General features: G+C 57.8%; 2 protein-coding genes and 1 long non-coding RNA gene across 4 annotated transcripts; 2 read left to right on the top strand and 1 right to left on the bottom strand.

Moving 5' to 3' along the window:
* Nucleotides 1-252: 252 nt before the first annotated feature.
* Nucleotides 253-531, bottom strand: POLR1H (RNA polymerase I subunit H; the record flags this gene model as incomplete). Its single annotated transcript, XM_074854347.1, is given in 2 exon segments — nucleotides 253-279; nucleotides 389-531. Coding segments are annotated over 2 exon segments (157 nt in total), but the record flags the coding sequence as incomplete, so codon positions are not given.
* Nucleotides 532-1,751: 1,220 nt separating this feature from the next.
* MGAT1 (alpha-1,3-mannosyl-glycoprotein 2-beta-N-acetylglucosaminyltransferase) lies at nucleotides 1,752-7,334 on the top strand. The gene is given in 6 exon segments (XM_074854319.1): nucleotides 1,752-1,786; nucleotides 2,775-3,051; nucleotides 5,798-6,659; nucleotides 6,662-6,697; nucleotides 6,700-7,095; nucleotides 7,098-7,334. Coding segments are annotated over 4 exon segments (1,335 nt in total). The 5' UTR covers nucleotides 1,752-1,786; nucleotides 2,775-3,051; nucleotides 5,798-5,827; the 3' UTR covers nucleotides 7,169-7,334.
* Nucleotides 7,335-11,722: 4,388 nt separating this feature from the next.
* LOC141936943 (uncharacterized) lies at nucleotides 11,723-13,532 on the top strand. 2 transcript variants are annotated; one of them, XR_012626849.1, is made up of 2 exons: nucleotides 11,723-12,176; nucleotides 13,356-13,532. It is a non-coding gene; the product is annotated as an uncharacterized LOC141936943 (long non-coding RNA). The 2 variants fall into 2 exon arrangements; XR_012626850.1 differs by having other exon boundaries at nucleotides 13,034-13,532.
* Nucleotides 13,533-14,458: the final 926 nt, after the last annotated feature.

Below are 14,458 nucleotides of genomic sequence, written 5' to 3'. Positions count from 1 at the left end.
CCCCAGTGGGGTTTTTGGAGTGGGGGGTCCCCTCCCAGTGGGGTTTTATCCCCCCCCCCCAAGTTGGGTTTTTGGGGTGGGGGTCCCCTCCCAGTAGAGTTTTACCCCCCCCAGTGGGTTTTTGGGGTGGGAGTCCCCTCCCAGTGGGGCTTGGACCCCCCCCCCCCACTCACCAGGGGGCCCCTCGAGGTGGGGCACAAGATCCACCCCCCGCCCCCCCCGCGGGCTCCAGCCGGTTGAACTCGATGGTGCTGCTGCGGACGATTTTACCCTCAAAATCTGGGGGGGGGGGGGGGGGGGGAGGAAAAGTCAAGTCAGGGGGTCCCGGGGGGGGTGTCTCAGAGGGGACTCAAACATCGGGGGTGCCCCCCCCCGCCCCCCCCCTGACCGGTGCTGTGCAGGGCGAAGGCGCAGCGGGGGCAGCGGATGGTGCTGGAGGGGCCCGGGCGGGGCAGGACGGAGCCGCACTCGGGGCAGAAATCGAGGCAGGACTGGAAGCAGGAGGGGGGCAGCGCCATGGCTGGGGGGGGGGGGGGGGGGGGGGGGGGCTGGAAAAAAGGGGGGGGGGGATCAGTGGGGGCTCCCCATCCCCCAGCACCCCCTTATTCCCTGGTGCCATTGACCCCCAGTGCCCCCATCACCTCAGTTCCCCCGCCACAAATCACTCCCACTCCCCCCCTCAACCCAATGCCCCCCATCACACCAAGGCCCCCCCAGACCCCCCCCACATCCCCCCCAGCCCCACACCCCCCCCCCCCCACATCCCCCCTCCTTGACCCCGACCCCCCCACATCCCCCCAATCCCCCCCTCCTTGCCCCCAGACCTCCCCACACCCCCCCCGGCCCCCCAATCCCCCCCACATCCCCCCAGACCCCAATCTCCCTCCTTTGCCCCCCAGACCCCCCCACATCCCCCCCAGATCCCCAATCCCCCCTCCTTGTCCCCCAGACCCCCCCACATCCCCCAATCCTCCCTCCTTGCCCCTAGACCCCCCAATTCCCCCCTCCTGGCCCCCAGACCCCCCCACATCTCCCCCAGCCCCCCAATCCCCCCCTCCTTGCCCCCCGACCCCTCCACATCCCCCTCCAGCCCCCCAATCCCCCCTCCTTGCCCCCCAACCCCCCCCACATCCCCCCAATCCCCCCCTCCTTGCCCCCACACCCCCCCACACCCCCCCCCCGGCCCCCCAATCCCCCTCACATCCCCCCAGCCCCCCCCACATCCCCCCAATCCCCCCCCTCCTTGCCCCCACACCCCCCCCCCGGCCCCCCAACCCAATCCCCCTCACATCCCCCCCAGCCCCCCCCACATCCCCTCAATCCCCCCCTCCTTGCCCCCAGACCCCCCCACACCCCCCCCGGCCCCCCAATCACCCCCACATCCCCCCAATCCCCCCCCCCGCCCCCAACCCAAGAGCAGACAAGTCCAACCTCCTCCACGACGCCCAGAGCGGCGGCCGAGCGCGCGCAGGGCGGGGAACCCCCTTCTGGCCCCGCCCCTTCCCTTACATCACTTCCGCCGCCCTCCGCCGCTGTTAATTGCTGAGGGGGCGTGGCCGAGCCCGGGAGGGGGGCGGTGAGTGACGTCGAGCCGAGGGAAGGGGCGTGGTCTGGGCGCGGAGTGGGGCGTGTCCTTGCGCCGCCGGGGGCGTGACCTAACACGCGATTGGATGAAATCGAAAGGGGGTGTGGTCTTTGTGACTGGGGGCGTGGCCTCGCCGTTGCCATGGCGGCGCTTCCGGTGCGGCGGGGCGGAAGTGGCGGGCGCTGCCGGGAGGCGCCGCTGGTACCGGAGGGGGGGGGGGGACGGTTAGAAACGGACCCGGGGCGGGCAGCGGGGCTGGATCCGGCCCCTGGGGGGCGGGGGGAGGCACCCCCCTGTCCTTGTGGTTGGGGGCGGACCCTCCTGTCCCCTAAAGATGGGGGGGGGCGGCCCTGCGCGCTGTGGGGGTGGAGGGGCCTTTAGTGTCCCCTATGGGGCTGTTAGGAGGGGCGGGGGGGGCTCCCCCTGACCTCTGTAGGGTGCTGGGAGGGATGGGGGGGTTCCTCTGACCCCTATAGGGGAGTCGGGAAGGGTTGGGGGGGTCCTCTGACCCCTATAGGGGTGCTGGGAGGGATGGGGGGACTCCCCTGACGCCTATAGGGGTGCCGGGAGGGGTTGGGGGGGTCCTCTGACCCCTATAGGGGTGCCGGGAGGGGTTGGGGGGGTCCTCTGACCCCTATAGGGGTGCTGGGAGGGATGGGGGGACTCCCCTGACCCCTATAGGGGTGCCGGGAGGGGTTGGGGGGGTCCTCTGACCCCTGTAGTGGTGCTGGGAGAGGTTGGGGGGCTCCCCTGACCCCTATAGGGGTGCTGGGAGGGATGGGGGGGGGGGCTCCCATGGGTGTTAGGAGGGGCTGGGGGGGGGGGGGGGTGTCCCCCTGTCCCCTATAGGGGTGTCAAGCGGGCTGGAGGGGGGGGGGGGCTCCGCTGTCCCCTCTGGGGGTGTCAGGAGGGGCTGCTATGGGGCTGGGGGTTTTCTCTGCCCCCCAACTGGGGTGTCGTGGGGCGGCTGCGGGGGCACCTCTGACCCCTATAGAGAAGTCAGGAGGGGTGGGGGGGGGGGGGGGGGGTCCCATTTCCCTATAGGGGCTGGGGGGGGGGGGGACACGGCGATCCCCTGTCGCTGTGGGGCAGGGAGGAGCCCCCCCCCCCCCCCCCCCCCCAACTTCCTGCAGGAATTTCTCTCCCTGGGGGTTTTGGGGACATTTTAACCTTTTCCTCTCATTTTTAGACCTCACCGGAGACACCCACCCCCAAAAAAACATGGCAGGGGGCTGGGAGATGCTGAACCCCAAAAGAACAGACGGACAAACGGACGGAGCCACCGCCATGGCCTGACACCCCCCCGCCCCCCCCCCTCACCGTGAGGAAGCTCCGACGGGACCGAAGCAGCGACTTCACACACACCCCCCCCCCCCCCCCCCCCCAATTCCCGAAGAATTCCTGGAAAACGGGGGGGAGGGGGGAACCCCAGCGACCCCCCTCCCCCTGGAGCGAGCTGCAACCAGGTAAACCCAAAAATTTTCACCGGGAGGGAGAAGGGAAATATTTTTCCTGGCTTCTCCCCTTTAATTCCCACTGGAAAGAGTTAAAATCACCCAAAAAAAAGCAGAAAAAGGAGGAAAAAAATTAATTTTTAGGAAAATTGAGGCGCTGGGGTGACGCTCGGCGGTGAATCCCACAGGAAAAAGGATTAATTTTGCCCAAAACGAGCGTTTCTTTGCATTTATTTTGGCGTCGCCTGCGCTGAAGCGAAGCCAAAAAAGGGGGAAAATGAGGTAAAAAAATCAAGGGGGGGGGTGTTTTCCTCTAAAAACACCCCCAAAAGGTGTTGCTGAGGCTGGAGCCGCTTTCCCCCCAGGGTGTAAAAAACAGGCTGGATTAATTAAAAAAAAATAAAAAAAAATATTTAATGAGTATTTTAGGGGGGGGGGTGTGGAAAATTGGTGGGGTTTTGCCCAAAATGTGCCGGTTTTGGGGAGCCCTGGGGGACGCCGCGGGGAGGGAAAGGAGCTTAAAATCCCCCCCCCCAAAAAAACTTCGGGAGTTGTGATTTGGGGTGTTTCACCGCTAAAAATCCCTGAGGGGAAAAAAAACAACAAAAAAAAAAAAGGGGGGGGGGGGAGGGGGGGAGACGTCGCCCTTATCCCCGGATTTGGGGGATTTGGGGTGTTGGAGGAATTAAATTAATTTAATTATCGCTGCGAGCGAGAAAATCCCCGGCTCTGCTCGCTCAGCACCTCCCGTCGCTGGGTCAAACCGCAGCTGAACCCGCGTTTTGGGCCAAAAACCTCCGCGTTTTGGGGCTTTTAGGGCCAACCCTCCCCCCCCCCCCCCCCTGCTCCTCCCGAGCCAAACCACCGGCGGGTTGGGGCTGAGCCGCCTTCGGCCCCCGCGGCTCCGGCTGAATCCCGGCGGTTTCCTCTCGACTGCGAAGCCTGAAATCCCTAAAATTTACTTTTTTCACCTTTTTTTTTTTCTACTTTTTCCCTTCTCTCCCGTTTCGGGGCCGGGAAGGGGGAACCACACCGGCATTACCCCCCTCCGGGGGGGGGGGGAACCGCGGTGCCGCCGGGCTCACCCCCCTTCCTACCGCTCTACTCCCTCTTTTTTTTTTTTCCTTTTTTCCCTTTTTTTTCCTTTTTTCCCTTTTTTTCCTTTTAAATACCCCGTTTTCCTCGTGTTTTTTTTCCTTTTAATTCCCTTTTTCCGCCCGCCAACGTGGCCCGCGGCAGCGTTTAACCCTTAAGCCGCTCCCTCACCGGAGTTCAGAATCACTTTATTTTTTTTTCCTCTTTCTTTATTTTTTTTCTGGTTTTTGTTTTTTTTTTTTCCCCCTTATTTTTTTTCTCCTTTTTAATCTTAATTCCCTTTTTTTTTTTTTTTTTTTTCCCTCCCCTTTCCTGCCATCGCTGACATCTTGCCTCCACGACAGGGCTCGGGGTGAGTAAAAACTCCCAGAAAACAAAATTTTACCAAGATTTTAATACTCAAACGCTCCATTTTCTTTAATTTTCCCCATTTTTTCACGCAGAAGAACCGCCCCCACTCCCCCCCCCCGCCCCCCCCCCACCTCGGTGTCAAACCCTCACCAGAGCCACCTCCTGGGTTAACGTTTAACAGGAGCGGACTTTACCCCCCCCCCCCCTCCCCCTTCCACCGAGATTTGGGGGTGAGCTTTATTATTTGCTTTTTTTCCCCCTTTTTATTTAAATTTTTTAAACTTTTTATATCGCGGTGCCACGTTTTCTGCTCCGGGGCCGCGTAGTTTCGCTTCCTCTCCCCGTCAGCGGGGCGGAAGGGGGGGGGGGGGCGGGGGGAGGGGGTTGGTTTGGTTTTTTTTTTTGGGTCGAGGGAGTTTTTGGGGTGGGGGGGTCCCCTCCGAGTAAAATTTTGCCCCCCCCAGTAGAGTTTTATCCCCCCCAGTGGGGTTTTTGGGGTGGGGGGTCCCCCCCCAGTGGGGTTTTACCCCCCCCCAGTGGGGTTTTTAGGGTGGGGGCCCCTCCCAGTAGAGTTTTACCCCCCCCCAGTAGAGTTTTGTCCCCCCCCAGTGGGGTTTTTGGGGTGGGGGTCCCCCCCCAGTGGGGTTTTACCCCCCCCAGTAGACTTTTACCCCCCCCCAGTAGATTTTTACCCCCCGCAGTTGGGTTTTTAGGGTGGGGGGCCCCTCCCAGTAGAGTTTTACCCCTCCCAGTGTGGTTTTTGGGGTGGGGGTCCCCCCCCAGTGGGGTTTTACCCCCCCCCAGTGGGGTTTTTGGGGTGGGGGTCCCCCCCCAGTGGGGTTTTACCCCCCCCCAGTGGGGTTTTTGGGGTGGAGGGTCCCCCCCCAGTGGGGTTTTACCCCCCCAGTAGAGTTTTACCCCCCCCCAGTGGGGTTTTTGGGTGGGGGCCCCCCCCAGTAGAGTTTTACCCCCCCCAGTGGGGTTTTTGGGGTGGGGGTCCCCCCCCAGTGGGGTTTTACCCCCCCCAGTTGGGTTTTTAGGTGGGGGTCCCCTCCCAGTGCGCTTTAGCCCCCCCCCCCCCACTCACCAGCGACCCCTCGAGGTTGGACACAAGCTCCACCCCCCCCCCCACGCCTCCAGCCGCTTGAACTCGATGGCGCTGCAGACGATTTTACCCTCCAAATCTGTCATTTTTGGGGTGATATACCCATTTTTGGCGTATCCAGCACCTCTTTGAGGACAAAACGGGGCAACGCTTTTTATTTTAACCACTTTTTATGGTTTTTTCCCCCTGCCCCCGTGCCCTGCCCAGGTCCATGGCGTGCGAAGTGAGCGCTGAAGGATGCTGAAGAAGAGCAGCTTGGTGTTGTGGGGGGCGGCGCTCTTCATCGCCTGGAACGGCCTCCTCCTCCTCTTCCTCTGGAGCCGCCCGCCTCCCCCGGGCGAAGGCGCCCGCCTGACGGCCGAGGTGATCCGCTTGGCTCAAGATGCCGAAACCGAACTGGAACGCCAAAAACACCTCCTGCGCCAAATCCACCGCTACAGCCACGCGTGGGGGCGCCGCCACCGCCGCGGGGGTCAAATCCCCCCCAAACCGCCGCCGCGTCCCTCCCTCCCTCCTCCTCCTCCTCCTCCTCACCTCACCGATCCCTCCGGGGTGGTTTTACCCATTTTAGTGTTGGCGTGCGACCAGCAGCACGTGCGTCGGTGTTTGGATAAACTCTTACGGTACCGCCCGTCGGCTCAACGCTTCCCCGTCATCGTCAGCCAGGACTGCGGCCACGCCGAGACGGCGCGCGTCATCGCTTCGTACGGCGACGCCGTCACCCACCTCCGACACCCGACCTCGGCGACGTCCCGGGTACCGGCGGAACACCGCAAATTCCAAGGTTATTATAAAATCGCCCGACATTACCGTTGGGCGTTGGGGCAGGTTTTTCGCGTTTTCCGTCACCGCGCCGTCGTGGTGGTCGAAGACGATTTAGAAGTGGCGCCGGATTTTTTCGAGTATTTCCAAGCGACTTTCCCGTTGCTCCTCGCCGATCGCAGCCTTTGGTGCGTCTCCGCTTGGAACGACAACGGGAAAGAACAAATGGTGGACGGCGCGAGAGCCGATTTGCTTTATCGAACCGATTTTTTTCCCGGTCTCGGTTGGTTGCTTTTAGCTGAACTTTGGATGAACTTGAACCCAAATGGCCACGAGCTTTTTGGGACGATGGATGCGACAACCGAAACAACGCCGCGACCGGTCGTGCGTCCGCCCCGAAATCTCCCGTACGATGACGTTTCGGCGTAAAGGAGTCAGCCACGGGCAATTTTTTGATCAATATTTAAAATTTATCAAACTCAACGACCGTTTCGTGCCTTTTACCCAACTGGATCTTTCTTACCTCAAAAAGGAGGAGTACGAACGTTTTTTTCTCGCCGAGGTTTACGCCGCGCCCGAGGTGAAGGTGGAGGAGCTCCAAGGCAACCGACGACGGGAATTGGCCACCGTGAGGCTGCAGTACAGTGGCCGCGACTCCTTCAAAGCTTTCGCCAAAGCCCTGGGGCTCATGGACGACCTCAAATCCGGCGTCCCCCGCGCCGGCTACCGCGGCATCGTCAGCTTCGTCTACGGGGCCGTCGCGTTTATCTGGCGCCGCCGAGGGACTGGACGGGTTACGATCCCAGTTGGAGTTAGCGGGTGGCCGTTGGGGGGGGTTTGGTGGTTTTTTTTTTTGGCTGAGGAGTGGGTTTTTCCTTTTTTCAGCGTTTTTTTTGGGGTTGTGGTTTGGGGTTTTGGTTGTTTTTTTTCGGTGCGGCTTTAGCGGCAAAACGCTGTGGTGGTGGCGGGGGGGGGGTAGGGGGGGGAGCGGGAACGGGGAGGAAATTCGGAGGGTCCGAGCGAGAAATTATTTTCCAGAATAAAAGGAGAAAAAAAACCAACAAACAACAAAACCCTAAAAAAACAAACAAACAAAACCAACCAAAATTCCGATTTCTTTTGCTGCCCTGCGGCGCTGCCCAGGCCCTGTGTTGTGCTGTAGGGGCCCTGTGTTCAGCTCGATGCTCCATGTGGGCTGTAGAGATCTATAGGGGTCTATAGGGGATCTATAGGGATGTATAGGGGTCTATAGGGGATCTATGGGGGGTCTATAGGGGATCTACGGGGTCTATAGGGGTCTATATGGATCTATAGGGGATCTATGGGGGGTCTATAGAGATCTATAGGGGGTCTATAGGGATCTGTAGGGGGTCCATATGAATCTATAGGGGGTCTATAGGATCTATAGGAGATCTATGGGGGGTCTATAGGGTCTACATGGATCTATAGGGGATCTGTAGGGGTCTGTATGGATCTATAGGAGATCTATGGGAGGTCTATAGGGTCTACATGATCTATGGGGGTCTATAGGGGTCTACATGGATCTACAGGGGATCTGTGGGGGGTCTATAGGGGTCTATATGGATCTATAGCAGATCTGTGGGGTTCTATAGGGGTCTATGTGGATCTATAGGGGATCTATAGGGGTTCTATATGGATCTATAGGAGATCTATGGGGGTCTATAGGGTCTATATGGATCTATAGGGGATCTATGGGGGGTCTATAGGGATCTGTAGGGGTCTACATGGATCTGTAGGGGGTCTATAGGGATCTGTGGGGTCTATATGAATCTATAGGGTCTATAGAGATCTGTAGGTATCTATGGGGGGTCTACAGGGATCTGTAGAGATTTCTAGGGGTCTGTATGGATCTATGAGGGTACTATAGGGGTCTATATGGATCTATAGGGGTCTGTACAGATCTGTAGGGGTCTATAGGGATCTATGGGGGTCTATAGAGATCTATAGGGGTCTCTACAGGCCTATAGACCCTGGTCTATATGGTGTCAGCCCTACATTCCAGGCCCTGTATTGGGCTGTGGGGTCTAGGACCTATATAAGGGTCTGTACTCCAGTCCCTATAGGTGGCTTTATAGTCTGACCCTATATATGCTTTAAACATATACACACCGCTGTGTTACAGGGTCTGGGCTGTGTGGTCTTGTCCCTATATTGGGCTGTAGGGTCTGGGTGCTGTATCCAGGCCCTATAGCACAGTCCATACGCTCCCCTCGCTATAGGTACACCCTATACCTCAGCCCCATATGCTCCAGGCTTGGAGTCAGGGGGGAAGGGCATAGTTTCTGCTGCTAAAAAGCCCCTTTTGTGTTAAAAAAAAAGCCCCTTTTTAGCTGAAATAAACCTCCAGACGTGGCTTTTTAGGGAGGGGGGGAGAAACATCCTGCTGAGCTTCGTTTTGGGAGAAAAAGCTGCTTTTCAGAGCAGGGGAAGTTATGAAATGGAAGAAATGAAATTATGAAATGTTATTGGAGAGGAAAAGGTTTGGGGAGGGGGGGTGGAACTGGGCAGACTGGTGACACTGGGAGGGATTTATTTTGGGTTAAATCCAGGTGGTTTCAGGGATATTTTTGGAGGTGTTTCCTCCCACTTCCGCTGCTGGTGCTGAAAACACCGAATCTTTTTTACTTTCACTTAAAAGGGGGGCGGTCAGTCCCCAAAAAATGGGGATTTGGGGGTTTATCAGCACTTTTCGCCTGTTCCTCCCCAAATTGGGGTTTTCTTCCCTGCGGGCACCATTTTGAGGCAGAAACCCCCCCATTTCCAGCACGCTGGCTGCTCCTTTGGGAAAATACCCAAACGGGACAAACTTCCCCAAAACCAGAGGATTAAAATCATTGACAGCCCCCCCCCCCCCCCCCGGTTTGCACTGGAGCTGTATTTTGGGGTGAAATACGCCCAGATTGGTGTCTTTTGGGTCTAACGAGCCCGCGATTTAAAAAAAGTGCCTCCCCAGCCCCGTTTCTAGAAACACTCGCCGATTAATAACCCGAATAGTTGCAACCCCGCCCCCCCGCCTTCCCCAAAATCCGCCTTTTTCCACTTAAAATGGACCGCAAGGAGAAGCGAGGGAGGTTTAACGCCCTCGCCCTCACCGGGGACCCGCAGTCCTCACTCAGGTCCGCCCCTCTGCAGGCGCCGCGCTTTGCCAGGCGCGCAGTCCTCACTCAGGTCCGTCCCTTCGGAGGCGCCGCGCTTGCCGGTCGCGCAGTCCTCACTCAGGTCCGTCCCTTCGGAGGCGCCGCGCTTGCCGGTCGCGCAGTCCTCACTCAGGTCCGTCCCTTCGGAGGCGCCGCGCTTCGCCAGGCGCGCAGTCCTCACTCAGGTCCGCTCCGTGGAGGCGGGCAGCGAGGGAAGAAGCAGCCAATGGAGCGCCGCGGTGAGAGCGAATCAGCCAATCAGAGCGCGCCGGGCCTTCTAGAAGGCGGGGCGCGGGGGTTGGCGGGAACAGGGCACCGGGATGGCGCGGGCGAAGCAGATGGCGGCGGCGGCTCTTAAAAAAAAACCCCAAAACGCTCCTTCTCCAGCCTCAAAACCCCCCAAAACGCGCCCGCCACCGCGCCGGCCTCCAGCGCTGTGGAAAAAGCTCCGTGTCTCGCGGAAAAAACGCCTTGAGCTGCTCCCCGCGGCCTCTTTCCGTGGGCTGGTGCGAGGTTTCTCCGTCGGCCGAAAGGGTTTCGGGGTGCACGGCGCTGCCGTGGCGGCTCTGCGGGAGGGCTGCGAGGCGCATCTGCTGGCTCTGCTCGAGGAATGGGGGCTCTGCGCCCTCCACGCCAAGCGAGCTGTTGTCCAAATCGCTGACGTCAGGCTGGTGAGGTGCCTTCAAGAGAGAAGAAGCTGATTTCCCCCCCTGCCACCCCCCTCCCGCAGCTCTGGGCCTGCTGAGCTACGCAGAAAAAGCGATTTTTTTTTTGTTGTTTATGCTTTGCTTTCGGGTGTGCACTTTTAAATGAAACCTTTATGAAGTTTTGCAGAAGAAAAGCAGAAGAAACGGAGCGTCAGGGGCTTGCCTGTCGGAGCAGGATGCCGCGAAGAAACGCGGCGTCGCCGGACCTTGTGCCGTAACGAGTTTTTGTCTTTCGAGGGCAACGTCACCTCTGACCTACTTTGCCGTGACCCAAGGAGGGAAATGACTAATTACACCACCACGCTGGGCTGTAATTAGGGTTTAGCAACGATCTGCGGGTTTGTCAGAGACCTTATTTAAAATTAGAGCCGCGGAGATGAAAGCAGCCGCCCTCCCTGCTGCCTTCGCTGGTGGTTTCTCCTCTTCCTCAGGCCGATGTCACGAGTCTCTGCGGACGGGAGGACGAGTCTGGCAGCGGAGGTGGAGCGATTGGGGCTGTAAGAGGCAGAGACCTGCCGGGTCCTGCCTGCGCTGCCTGATAACAACACTTTATTATGTGGTTGAACCCTCCTAACAACTTCCTGCTCTCTCAAGATGCTGGTTTGTTTATTTTTTTCTCCCCTTCTCGTAGGTGGTGAAATGGGGGATGAAATCCCGTCCGTGGCCTCTCTCCCTGCTCCCATCCCAGCGGCGATTGCAAAACCACAGGGAGGCCCCAGCCTGAGCGATCCCGGGAGGCACAAGAAGTGGTTTTATCCCATTTCCCCTAAATTCTCTGCAAACCCGAAGCAGAAACCTCTCCGCTTGCAAAACCTTCCTACAAGGCGTCCACCACCAGCAGCAAAGCCCTTTTTCTTCCTCAAATTGAGCTCTTAACATTTTTTTTTTTTTTAGGGGGGCGTTTCTCCCTGTTTTTCTGACAAACAGCCAGGGAAGCAAAAAACTTCTCCTTTCACCTACTGAGGATGTTTCCTCGTGGGGAAATGTGGGTGTTTTGTAGCATGATGGGAAGAAAAACTCAACAAAAAGCGTTAAATTGGAAATAAAACATGCCTCCAGCGCAGCCCCTCTCCCCAGCATGTAAAATCCTGCCCTGCTCTGGGCCCATGTGCAATGTGCTGCTCTTTCTTTAATTCCCCTCCCCCCCCCGCTTTAAAAAATAATAATAATTAAATGGGTGAAAAAATGAACATTCAGGGTGGGTTTTGCTTTGGGAAAGGGGTTTGGGGTGAGCGCTGTGAAGCTGCTTTGGGAAGCAAGATATTCCCTTGTCTTTTTTTTTTTTTCTGTTTTCAAAGCTTATTTTTACTGGAGAACTGCCCAGCAGAGCTGGAGGAAAAGAGAAAAAAAAAAAAAAGGGTTTAAAGGGAATTTTGAGTCTCTGCAAACCTGGCAAGGAGTGGGAGGGCGAATTGTGATTAATTTTGCGAAATGAAGTGTTAAAAGGAAAAACAAATGGGGCTGAGGGGTGGTGGGGCTGTTTATCGAGCAGGAGGTTTGTGGGGGTGGTGGAGGCTTTGAGGGGTTCAGGGTGGGGTTTTGGGGGGGTTCAGGGTGTAACTGGCCCCTCGACCTGCCAGAGCTGCCGCCGGAGTCTTTCACCAGCGAAAGCAGCTGGGGGGAAAGGCGAAGATTTCAGTCATGTGGGGCTGCCCCACGGCCCAAACCCCTTGTTGGGGGCTGAGATTGAAGCAGCTTTTCCAGGGCACAATTTTTTTTTTTTATGAGCACTCGGAGAAACGCCCACACGAAGGGGCCGGGCGATGGTTTTCCTGGAAGCGGTGGCGGGGCAGGAGGTTGGTGTTGGCACCCGGAGCAAAGCAACGCGGAGTTTATCCGATGTTTCCGCTGCCCCGGCGATAAAACAACCCCCAAGGACAAGGCCAGCAAGGATTTAAGGACGACAGAGAACGCGGGCGGCGATTGCTGCGGGTTTGGGAGAGGGGATTTATTCACAGGGTGAGTTTTTTACCATTCTGGCTGCGTTTTGGGGGAGCAAACTGCGGCCGGAGGGTGCCTGTAAAAAGCAGGGATTAACGAAGGAATGCAACGGGTCCGGTGGCTATTAGCCGTGTTGCCAATAAACCCAGCGGGGCGGGGGGGGTTTAAAGTGAAATAAAACCCCACCGCTAAACCTCAGCACCCAAATCAGATGTGAAAGACAAGAAGCGGAGAGGAAAAAGTAAAAACGAGCAGGCGCAGGATGGGTGGGTGAGTGGAGGCGGTGTTAGAGCAGCCCATTCCAGGAGGGAATAATGTTAATGCAGCTGTGGAATAAAAATTAATTCAGGGATCTAAACCGAACGAGGGTCTTTAGGCTGGGAGTTGTGTAATAAAATTAATTCGGGGATTCAAACCGAAGGAGGGTCTTTAGGCTGGAAGCTTCACTTTTATAGGATGTAGCCTCCATAAAAATAATTAAAAAAAAACCCAACTAATCAGGAATTGTTATAGTTATGAATAAGGCTGATAAAACAGTAAAATAAGTTGAATATTCCCAAACAGAGCTGTAAAAACTGCGGGTTGCTGAGCCCCAAATTAATCAGCTTTGGCTTTTCCGCCGGAAAACCCCAGCCCCTTCCTCAGGGGAAATCAGAGGCGCTGCCAAACGCGGCGGGGGGAGCTTGCAACGAGGGCAAAAATAGCCAAAAGCGATGCCAAAACCCGCCGGGAATTTGTTATTTCCGCGAAAACCCCGTTAATGGACCCAAATTCGCGCTTATGCGGGGGGGGGGGGGGGGGCGCGGCGCGGAACCCGCCTTGGCCGCGGGAGAGCGGATCGGAAAGGTTCACTCTCATTGGTTGATTTCCGACAGCCAATAGGAAGCCTCCTCGAGCCAGGCAGCCAATAGGAGGAGGCGGTTGTGATCCGCTTCCCAGCTCCTCGCAGCCGCGTGGGGGCCTCGAGGGTGCGATGGAGCCACCGCGCGATGTAACGGAAAACGGGAGGAACCGACCCAAAATCGGCCTCAAACTTTCATCTCTAGTCACAGCTTTTGGGCAGAAAAAAGGAAAAAAAACCCGCACAAAACCCTTTTTTTCCTTTTTTTTTTTTTTTTTAAGGTATTTTGTAGGAAAACGGCCGGAACAGGACTTTTATCAAACAGGAGACAAACTTAATATTTAATTAATTTTTAGTTGTTTCAGGCACTTCTTGGCCCTTTCTCCGCGGGATCTCACCCTGCGAGACGCTTCGGCAGCAGAAAGAAAAGCCGGGGCTGTGCTAGATAGAAATATTTTTCCAGAAATCCTGCTTTTTCTCCGCTTTTTTCTACTTCTATGCCACAATATAAAATTAAATTATTGTTGATGCGCTCTCTAAGTTTTATTTTTTAGTTATAAAGACGTCCCGGAGCTGCAGCGCCGTGGGGCGCGTGGCGCCCGCTTGACTTTTTGAACCGATTTTTAGCGTTTTAGGAGGTTTTTTTTTTTAACGCGGTTTACTCCGGAGCCCTGGCCGCGGGGTTGCCGCGGAGGTTGGGGTGGGCGGGAGGGGGGTTTAACCCCTTGGGGAAGTGGGGTGCGGCGTTGTGGGGGGGGGTTTTTTTGGGGGGGAAAAGCGGTTTTTGGCGGAGGGAGCGCAGAGGCGCGCGGGGGGCGCGTGCGGCGCGTGGGGGACGCGTGCGGCGCGCGGGGGGGGGGCGGTGCGCGAGACGCAGCCTCGTTTCCGTCCGGCGTGGGGGTATATAAGGGGCCGCCGGGGGGCGCTGTTCGCAGTCGGGCGGCGGCGCCGGAGCGAGGAGAAGCGAAGCGAAGCGAAGCGAAGCGGCGGCGCCTCCCCGAATCCCGGCGGTCGCGGTTATGGGTCGCTACGGACTAACACCGCAACGATCCGGTCCTAAAACCGCAGCAGCGCAGCTCCGCGGGCGGCGGTCGCTGTCCGACCGCATCCTCCACGCCGTCAGTTTGTCCACCGGCCGCAAAGGCGCGTCGCTGATTTTTATCAAAAAAGCGATCGGCGCTGAGGGCTACGATGTGGCACGGAATAAGGGGAGGTTGAAAGCGGCGATCGCTGCGATGCTGGAAAAAGGGTTGTTGCAGCGAGTGACCGGCAGCGGCGTCGCCGGGTCGTTCCGGATCGGCCCCGTCGGGAAGGAGCGATTAGAAGGAGCCGCGCAGCGCGGGAGGGCGGCTCGTAAGACGCGTCAGCGCCCCGCCGTGAAGAAAAAGAAGAAGAGTCCGCGGCGCGCACAAAAATCCACGGCGAAGCGGCTGAACAGAGGAAGAAAACCTCGGAAGAA

Source organism: Strix uralensis, chromosome 35 (assembly GCF_047716275.1).
Source record: "Strix uralensis isolate ZFMK-TIS-50842 chromosome 35, bStrUra1, whole genome shotgun sequence".
NCBI classification, from domain to species: domain Eukaryota; kingdom Metazoa; phylum Chordata; class Aves; order Strigiformes; family Strigidae; genus Strix; species Strix uralensis.
This window is presented reverse-complemented; position numbering and strand designations above follow the sequence as displayed.